This window comes from Vombatus ursinus, unplaced genomic scaffold (genome assembly GCF_900497805.2).
Source record: "Vombatus ursinus unplaced genomic scaffold, bare-nosed wombat genome assembly UNPS02012758.1, whole genome shotgun sequence".
NCBI lineage: Eukaryota > Metazoa > Chordata > Mammalia > Diprotodontia > Vombatidae > Vombatus > Vombatus ursinus.
In genome coordinates, this window is record NW_020952536.1 from 66,688 (window position 1) to 76,880 (window position 10,193).

The following is a 10,193-nucleotide window of genomic DNA, read 5'->3' on the forward strand; positions in this document are numbered from 1 at the left end:
ATTTTCTGTCTTCCTTCTATCTTGGCTACATTTGTTTTATTTGTACAAAAACCTTTTAATTTAATGTAAGCATAATTATCCATTTTACACTTAACTTTGCTCTCTATCTTTTGTTAATTTATAAATTGTTCATCTCTTCATAAGTCTGATAAGTAATATGTTTTGTGTTTTTCTAATTTTCTTGTGGGAGGCCATCTCCAGTGTCCTGCTCTATAACTGGTCACTAGATCCAGATGACTCTGGAGGAGGAAGTGAGGCTGGTAACCTTGCATAGTTTTCCTTTACTCACATCAGAGTCAATTGCAAGTCATGTCATCCACTCCCTGATGTCATGGTCCTCTTCAAGAATGAAGGACAAACACAATTTTCTTGTAAAATCTTTCCTTATATCTTATATCTTATAACATGACCTAGAGGTCATGTATTCATTTTGGCCTTATCTTGGTAGTGTAATGGCTTGGTAAATTAGTTTGGGTAAAATTGGCATTGTCTACCCACGAACAATCAGTATTTCTCCAATTATTTAAATCTGACTTTATTTGTACAAATTTTTTTTATAATTTTGTTTATATAGTTCCTGGGTTTGTTTTGGCAGGTGTATTCTCAGGTATTTTATGCTGTCTAGAGTTATTTTAAATGGGGTATTTTTTACTATTTCTTCTTGCAGAGTTTTGTTTGTGACATTTAGGAATCCTGATGATTTATGTGGATTTACTTTATATCTTGCTACTTTGCTAAAATTATTGTTTTAACTAACTTTTTAGTTGAGTCTTTGAGATTTTCCAAATATGTCATCATATCATCTGATTTTTTTATTAATTTTGCTAATTTTTTTTTGCTCTTCTTTTCCTTCTTTGCTTTTTTCAAGAAAACAATCCCTTGTTCTAAGGAATGGCTCCAGGAGGGCAAGGAGGAGGGATACAGAAGGGAACTGAGCCAATATAAAAGCAAAAGCTCCCCCAATATATTTTTAAAAAAAAACGGAAATTACCATCACCATCATAAAAAGACAATAATGAGGTTTGGGGGACATCAAGGAGGGCCAAGAAGGACTGAGACCCTCACTGAAGGACAGAGCTTGAACAGTGAGGACATGCCAGGGGAAAGGGAGTCAGCAAAAAGAACATATGGGGGGATTAGGAGGGTACAGTTAGGTATCAAGGGACAGCTAGGTGGTGCAGTGGATAGAATTCCAGGTATGGAGTTTAGATCCAGCCTCGGATACTTACTAGCTGTGTGACCCTGGGCAAGTCACCTAACCCTGTTTGCCTCAGTTTCCTGATTTGTAAAATGAACCAAAGAAGGCAACGGCAAATCGCTCCAGTATCTTTACCAAGAAAACCCCAAATGGGGTCATGAAGGGTCAGACATGACTAAAAAATGACTGAACAATAACAAGCCAGGCAACAGGGCTAGAGCAGCAGAGAACTCATTTGGGAAGTGACGGGCCTCTTATCTAATGCTGGGCCCTCAGGACCCAGCTTCTGGTGAGACCTATAGTCCACTGACCACAAGGAACCAGAGAAGGAGGAAGTGCTGGTCAGTGCCCTCCCCCACCTCCATCCCTCAAGCCGCCTTCCATTTCCACAGATCTGACTTCCCTCCTATCAGGCCAGTCGTTTCCTTTGGCCTCTGCTCCGAGGACGAGCAGGAGGGAAAAGCTGGCAGGACCAAGCTCCCTGATGTTGTCAGAAGCCCCCTCTCCTTTCCTCTGGGTCTGATGAGCCTCTTTCCCTCTGCTTGGGATTCTTCCTCCCAGAAGGCCGTGTGAATTGGTCTGAGGCTGCCCCCTAGAAAGCTCTGGTCTCCCTGGTCCCTTCCTCTCACCATGGACCTCCTCCTCTGCCTGCTGCTACTGCTCCAGTTCTCCAAAGGTAAGTGGGAGCAAAGCTAAAATGGACAGGTCCTGGAGAGAGGTGGGAGGGCCTGGGGGATAAATTGGCTGTGGAAGGTCTGGGGGTGAGACTGGATGGAAAAACAAAAGAGGCCCTGGACTGAGTCTTTCTGTTTTCCCATAGGGTCCTTTTCTCAACAGAAGCAACAGTTTGGGATTCATATCCAGAAGACAGTTACTGTGCAGGAGTGGCTGTGTGTCTCCATCCCCTGTTCTTTCTACTATTCCGCAGAATACGAGAATAATGACACGGGCCACGGATACTGGTACCACAGGGAATGCTCAGACAAACCAGTGGCCACTAATAACCCCCAAAAGGATGTCCATCCCTGGGCCAAGGGCCGGTTCTACTTTATTGGGAACCCCCAAATGGACAACTGCTCCCTGAGAATTACTGGGGCCAGAAAATGTGATCAGGGGGAATATGAGTTCCGTATAGAAAAGGGAAACCTTATGTACAGTTACAAGGACGACAGAGTGCTCATCCAGGTGGAAGGTGAGTTCTCTGTTCTAGGGAATTGTTTGGGGTGATGAAAGAGCAGGGCAGGAGTCAGCTCGGAAGCCAGGGAAGGACATGCTAGTGATACGTGAGGAACAGTCTCAAGGACATTAACTGGAAGGGTACACTATGACTCTTGCTGTAAAGAAACATGACCCTTGGCAGGGGTAAGCACTTCAGAATCTGGGCACCAAGGACAGAGGTGGGAGGGGGTCTTCATAGGTGTATCAAAGGGACAGACACACCAGTGAGGGGGCCTCTCCTTGAGGTACTAAAACACTATGGGCTGGTTATGATATATAGCTACTGGGGATGGAGAGATAAAAGTCAGGGAAAAAAGGGAAAAGCCAGGGAAAGGACAAAATAGTGTCAAAATAGATCACCCCAAGGCCACCACCTGGCTGTACCCTTTAGAGGAACCCCTCTTTCTTCCACCTAGCTCACTCCTTTTCTCCTCCAGATCTGACCCAGAAGCCAGAGGTCCACATGCCAGAGATTTTGGAACCCAGGCAACAGGTGACCTTGACCTGTACGGCTCCTGGGGCCTGCAGCAATGAGATACCTGTCACCTTCCTCTGGAATGGGACTGCCCTCTCTTCCCAGACACTAGCCTCACTAAATACCAATTCCTCCGAACTCCTCTTCACCCCCCAGCCACAGGATGATGGCACTAATCTCACCTGTTGGGTGATATTCCCAGGAGCCACAGTGAGCACAGAGAGAACTATCCACCTCAGGGCTGCTGGTGAGTTTGGGGAGAGGGGATGACTAGATAGTTGGCTTGCTCAGGGGAGGTAAAGTTAGAGGGGAAGGTTAGAACCAGTGACACTGGGTTCTTGGGTCCTGAGACCATGAGACCTGAGAGATCTAAGCCCCTGAGGTCATTCCCTGGGGATCCCCCATTTCCTGTTCTGGGTTCTGGTATTGAAGGTCCCAGTCTCATTCAACCCCTGGACCACAGCACTGATCTCATTTGTCAGGTCAAGTCAATTTGCAGTTGTTAAGGGCCTGCTTTGTGCCAAATGCTATGCTAAGCTCTTGAGATACAAAAACAAGCAAAAAGCAGTCCCTGCTTTCAAGGAGCCGACAGTCTAAGGGGAGAGACAACATGATAACCGCTTTGTACTAACAAAATTTATCTTGGATAAATGGTAGATAATCAACAAGGTAAGGGTAAAAACATTGAGAAGACCTGGGGAAGGTTTCCTGTAGAAGCTGGGATTTTAACGGGGCCTTGAAGGAAGCCAGAGAAGTCAGTGGATGGAAATGAGGAGGAAGAGAGTTTCAGACATGGCGGACAGCCATTGAAAATGCCCAGAATGGAGAGATGAAATGTCTTGTTCAGGGCAGGGCAGTCACTGGATCGCATGTATGGTAGAGAGTTAGGTGCAAAGAGACATTCCAGACGAAATGTCATTATTCCTGGGGCCTTGGGGAACTTGGGGGGTGGGGCGGGACAAGAAAGTCTAGCTCCTTCCAGATCGTATATATCCTCAGATAGAGGCCTGCCGAGTTCCAGTCTCTTTTGGAAAACAGTGATTCAAGGACCCCTGGTTGTTGTACTCATCTTGGCTGCTGTGCTCTTCGTGTGCCTGGTGGTTTACCTGTGAGTTTTCAGCTTAGAAACCTGAGTGGGAGACCTGAGAATGTGGAATACAGAGTGTCAGAGCTGGGGGAGGGTGGGGCTTAGAACAGGGAAGGTCAGAGCTGGAAGGGACCTTGAAACAGGGAATGTCAGAGCTGGGAGGGGCCTGAGAACAGGGAATGTCAGGGCTGGGAAGGGCCTTAGAACAGAGAATGTCAGGGCTGGGAGGGCCCTTAGAACAGGGAATGTCAGAGCTGTGAGAGGCCTTAGAACAGGGAATGTCAGAGCTGGGAGAGGCCTTAGAACAGGGAATGTCAGAGCTGGGAGAGGCCTTAGAACAGGGAATGTCAGGGCTGGAAAGCATTTAAGAACAGGCAATATCATAGCTAATAGTGATCTTCCAATATAGAATATAAGAGCTAGGAAAGTCCTTTGCATGGAAAAATATCAAAGCTGGAAGGGACTTAAGGACATGGACTGTTTGAGCTTAGAGGAAGAAAGGAAGAAAAAAGAATTTATTAAGGACCTGCTATGTGACAGGCACTATGCTAAATGCTTTACAAATATTATTTCATCTGATCCTCCTAACAGATGGGGACAGGGGAGTAGGTGCTATTATTATCATCCTATTTTACAGTTGAAGAAACTGAGGCAGGCAGAAGTTCCTTGTGCTCTATCCACTGTAGCACTGAGATGCCTCATATGGAGCATTGAACATAGACTATACAATGTCAAATGGGAAAAGAAACTTAGGTCACAGTTGGAAAGGACTTCAAATGTCATGTAAAATGTTCATAACCAAACATGGCTGTCCTTTCTCAGAGTGAAAATACTGAGGAGAAAACAGTCAGAGGGAGACGTGGGGGCTGCGAGGTCTGGGATCAACACCAACCAGTTCTCCAATGGAATCCCACTGGTGAGTTACTCCAGACTCTTAACCCTCATCGCTCAATTGACATCACCTTATAGGACCCTGGACAAATAGAAAAGATTGGGAAGAAGGAATTCTCATCCCTATCCACACCAATATGGGAGGCTTCGAGAATGATGGGGATTCTCAACTTCTCAACCTTGAATAGTTTAGTCAAGTTGACAAGACAGCACACTCCAACCATTGCCCAGCAATGTATAAATATGATGTAGACACATTGGTAATTAGCCCCACTAAGCTGGTCCTAACTCATCCCTGGAGCGTTTATATACAGGGGCAATTCCTCATATGTGCAGCCAGGTTGTGAAAGACAGAGTGTCTGGCTTGGTAGAGAAGCTATAGTTTGTAAAAGATGGGGAAACGGATCCTGAGTAGATGACTTTGCCTGAGGCAAAGATTCATTTTCATTGATCAAATATTTGTTAACACATGTGCAGAACTCTTTGGCCAGTTCTAGAAGCGATGCAAAGTTTAGATGAACCTTGATACTTGCCCTCATGATGCTTACAGTCTAACCAGGAGGTGGGGGTGGAGAGAGAAGTAATATAACTATGTATATCAAATACTACTTTGAAATATATGGACATGGGGTTATGTGAGATGGAAGGGTAAAGATTGTTGCCAACCAGTGTGCCTAGGAAGGATTCCTAGAGAAGTGGCATTAGTGTGAGCTTAAAAATGGAGTAGAAGTTTATGAGATGGAGACCAGGGTGAGGAGAATGGGGGAGGGGAGGAGAAGAGAGATAAAGAATGATCTGAGAACAAGATGAAGGGGCAAAGAGGACTGGTTATGTTCTAGGGATAGCAAGTCATGAAGTCCAACTGAAGTTTAAAGTGCTTGGAACAGAATAATGGGATTTGGAACTGGAAAGATAGGATGGTGCTAGACTATGGATGACCTGGAACTCTGGACTAACAAATCTAAACTTTACTGGAAAGGCAATAGGGAGCTACTGAATTTTTTTTTTTCAGCAAGGGAGTGACATGCCTAAGTCTATGTGTAAAGGAAGATTATCACGGTAGCCTGTTGAGGATGGGTTGGAGGGAGGAGAGAGAACCAAGGATAAAAGATCTGTTGGACAATAGCAATAGCTATAAACCTTGAGGTATAACAGAGACTTCAGCAGCCATCTGGTTCAACTGGAGACTTGAATGCAAGGCATGCTAAAATTCTTAGTGCTGTTCCAAGCTGTTAAAACTAACCCTGTAGAACGCATACAACAAGTGGTCCTACATCCTCTGCTGGAACACACCAGTGAAGGGAAACCACCTCCCGAAAGAGCCCATTGAACTTTTAGATAGCCCTAATTGTCAGAATGAATTTCCCAACATTGGGTTTCAATTGGCCTCTTTGCAACTTCTATTCATTCCTACTGGTTCTGCCCTCTAGGGCTAATCCATCCTCCATGTGACAGCCTTTTTCCAAAACCTGAACACAGCTCTCATGCCCAAGTCACCCATTGCTTCCAGTCATCTTCTATAAGCTAAGTACCCCCACCTCCCTCAACACATCCTCACCTGACAGGAGCCCAAAGACTGTCAACAAAGTGGTCGCCCTTCATCCAGTGATGGCCTATTCCTTGTCAATGCATTTCCTAAACTGTGATGCCCAGAAATAAACACAAGGTGTGGTCAAACCTGATCACTGTAACAAGGAACTACTACACACTTACTCTCGAAAATTATGTCTCTCTTAGTGCAGCCTAAAATACGATAGCTTTCTTGCCTACTATAGCATGTTGCTAACTCAAAGTGAGCTTGCAATCCATTCAGACACCCAGATATTCTTCAGAAAAAGTCATGATAGGATGTGGAGCTCATTTCATCTGATCCCCTTATTTGACAGAGAAAGAAACTGAGGTCTCAAGGGGCAAAACGACTTTACCACCACTGTCAAAATCAGAATTAAAACAAGGATTTCTGACTCGAAATCAAATGTTCTTTATATTATAACAAAGTAACTCAGAGAGGAAGGGAAGGGAATAGTGTAAGATTCATCCAGAAAGGTAGTTTGTAGATTGATTATGGAGGGCCTCAAAAGCCAAGACAGAGAGTCTATCGTAAAAAAAAAATAGGATCACAGGATTTAGAGCTACAAGATGCCTTGGATATATTCTATTCAACCATCTCATTTGACAGCTGAAGAAACTGAGGTGCGGAGAATTAAATTAATTTACCCAAAGTCACACAGCTAGCAAGTGGCTGAGCCAGAATTTGAACACAGATCCTCTTGATTCTAAATTGTTCTTTTCACTACACCATGATGAATAGAAATTGAATCAAGTGAGAGTTCTGTAAGGATGAGGAAGACATAAGAGTGTTTCAGGCAGTAGAGAAGCAGACAAACAGACAAGGAGAGATTGAAGATTAATAAGGGGAGGGGATCATAGAGGGGGCAGTCTATTGGAGAAGACAAGATCGGGGGCAGCTGGGTGGCACAGTGGATAGAGCACCAGCCCTGAAGTCAGGAAGACCTGAGTTCAAATCCGGCCTCAGACCAAACACTTGACACTTACTAGCTGTGTGACCCTGGGCAAGTCACTTAACTCCAATTGCCTGAAAAAAAAAAGACAAGATCAAAGAGGATCTCTTACACATATAGAAGGAGTTTGCCCTGGCAAGGAGAAGGACCATAAGACAAAGCTGAAGGAGGGGAGAGTAGGAAGAAGGCATCTGAACGATGTGAGATGAGGAGGAAAAACAAGGGAGAATGTGGCAAGTGTCCTCAATTTCTTCAGGGAAAGATGAGACAAGGTCATCAGCTAATACATTGGAGGCAGGTTCCATAGGAGACTTGAGGAGGGAGTGAAAATGTTTGGAACTTTTCGCTGCAGTTAGGAGAAGAATGGTGACTTGATTAGGAAGGAATAATAGGATTTCCTTGCTACAGTGAGGGCCCAGTTGAAATTATTTAAAACACAAATTTGCAGTGGACCCAGTCAGCTTGGTTCTTTGACTTCCTCCAGCTCTCTTCAGCAGCTCATGAATAGAACTGAAGGAGGTGGGTGATGAGAGCAGTCCAAGGATGGGGCTTGGCAAGGCATGATTGGTGATAGGATAAATGGCTGAAAGACTTTAGGTTAGAGGATAGTACTAAACTAGTTCACCCATAGGTTAAGACTAGGGAAGGGAAGAAAAAATAACCACTGGAAGGCCCAGTAGAACACATGGTGTGGAAGATTAGTGTTGGAAAGAATATTAGAACATGGCACCTAGAATGGTAATGGAGAAGAGAGATGGGCAGAGCTGAGATCTTAGATACCTCCTAGGGACGTCATCCCATCTCCAACTCCCTTGACCTTTCTCTGTTTCACAGGAAGAACATGAGAATTCTAGGCAGCACACCACCTCAGAGATCCCTCCCCATGTACTGGTCCCCTGCTCACAGAAGAGGGAGGACCAGGTACACTATGCCTCCATCTCCTTCCAAGCCCAGAAGCCCCAAAAGATCTGCAAATCTGAAGACGCCAACACTGAGTACTCAGAGCTCAAGTCCCAATGAGGAAGCTAGAAGAAAGGGTGAGGGGGATGATGAAAAATGTTTGGGATAAGAGATCATCTGTAGCTGTTAGAAAGAAGGTAACTAACAATGCCACTGGATGATATCTATTGAATCCATCAACAGACACTTATCCATATTAGACCATATCCAAAACATCCATATTGGAGTGATGCAAGAAAAAGACAAGGCATTGTCTTCCATGATCTTATAAGATGAATAGGAAGAGAAAAACTAATGAGAGAACACAGAATATAGAATGTCAAAGCTGGAAGGCTTTAAGCACTGGGCCACATACACTTCTAATCCTGATCTTTTTTCGTTTCAGTTCCACATGACCAATTTCCTATTAGACATCTCCACCTTGGTATTGTTTAGACATCTCAAACTCAGAATGAATAAAACAAACACTATTATATAATAGAAGTAAGTAGACCAGCGCTTTATCAGCACAGATTATGCATTGATATGTTGGAAACTGCAACACATCATTTTCAGGTTGCAAAAGAAGGACAAGCGTTAAGTGGCTAGAATTATCTACCATAGATCAGCTATCCTTTAGAAACTTTTGTGGTTGTTGTTCAGTCGTTTCAGTCATACCTGACTCTTCATGACCCCATTTGGGGTTTTCTTGGCAAAGATACTGGAGTGGTTTGCCATTGCCTTCTCCAGTTCATTTTACAGATGAGAAGAGTGAGGCAAACAGGGTGAAGTGACTTGCCCAGGGTCACACCTAATGACAGATACTCACACTACAAGTACAAGTCTCCAAACATCCTTGAAAATTCAGCAACTAAAATGTATGGCAAGGGGCGGAGCCAAGATGGTGGAGGGAAAGCAGTGACTTGCTAGAGCTTTCCCCCAAACCCCTCCAAATATCTACAAAAAAATGGCTCTAAACAAATTCTAAAGCAGCAGAACCCACAAAAAAAAATAGTAAAACAAATTTCCAGCCCAAGACAACCTGGATGGCTGATCTGAAAGGTATATCACACCGGGCAGGGAGAGGAGAGCAGTTCGGCATGGGAGCGAAGGCTGCAGCGAGCTGGAGCACACCTCAGAAGACTGAATTGTGGGCAGCTGTGGCAGTTTCCAGACTTCTCAACCCACGAACACAAAAGACAACTTAGAAGGTCAGTGGGAAAAGTCTGTGACTGCAGTGAGAGAAGAAGCTAGATCTCAGCCGCCCCAAGGGCAGCGGCTGGCTTCTGAGCTTCCGGCCCACAGACTGAGGGGGAATCAAGTGGCTGATCAGAGGGGGATGGCAGGGATCTCTTTGCCAGTGCTGAGGCAGGAATCTCTTGCTTTGCTCATGCTTGGATCTGGGTCACAGTTCTGAGGGGCGGTCCTGGGGTTAGAAGAAACCCTTGTGTGGTGGAGCTTATTGTGGTAGTGGAGAGGAAACACCTCGCCCCTTATTATACCACCTTGGAAGAATTGAAAATTTACAGGTCCCTAGAAGTATCTCTGAAAACAGCTGTACAAACCCCCAAAGCTTGTGACAGTACATTCTCCACATTGGAAACAGACTCTTACCTTAACAAAGAGTTTAAAACTCAAGTAATTGGTTGGGATCATGAGCAAGCAGTGCAAAAAGAGTCAGACTATATTATCTTACTTTGGTGACAAAGAAGATCAAAACATACAACCAGAAGAAGAAAACAAAGTTAAAGCTCCTACATCCAAAACTTCCAAGAAAAATATGAATCAGTCCCAGGCCTTGGAAGAGCTCAAAAGGGATTTTGAGAAGCAAGTAAGAGAAGTAGAGGAAAAACTGGGAAGAGA

The 10,193-nt window shown here is 44.5% G+C and overlaps 1 protein-coding gene across 1 annotated transcript; it reads left to right on the forward strand.

Annotated features, from left to right (window-relative positions):
* Positions 1-1,583: 1,583 nt before the first annotated feature.
* LOC114040177 (myeloid cell surface antigen CD33-like) lies at positions 1,584-9,049 on the forward strand. Its single transcript, XM_027858189.1, has 6 exons — positions 1,584-1,874; positions 2,019-2,390; positions 2,854-3,138; positions 3,891-3,999; positions 4,801-4,894; positions 8,226-9,049. The coding sequence occupies exons 1-6, from the start codon at positions 1,829-1,831 to the stop codon at positions 8,409-8,411; spliced, it is 1,092 nt and encodes a 363-aa protein (XP_027713990.1). The 5' UTR covers positions 1,584-1,828; the 3' UTR covers positions 8,412-9,049.
* Positions 9,050-10,193: the final 1,144 nt, after the last annotated feature.

Excerpts from the sequence above, each read along its gene's own strand:
- LOC114040177 (XM_027858189.1), top strand. The coding sequence starts at position 1,829 with ATGGACCTCCTCCTCTGCCTGCTGCTACTGCTCCAGTTCTCCAAAG. Across the intron at positions 3,139-3,890 it reads TATCCACCTCAGGGCTGCTG|ATAGAGGCCTGCCGAGTTCC; the intron begins GTGAGTTTGGGG and ends ATATATCCTCAG. Across the intron at positions 4,000-4,800 it reads GTGTGCCTGGTGGTTTACCT|AGTGAAAATACTGAGGAGAA; the intron begins GTGAGTTTTCAG and ends GTCCTTTCTCAG.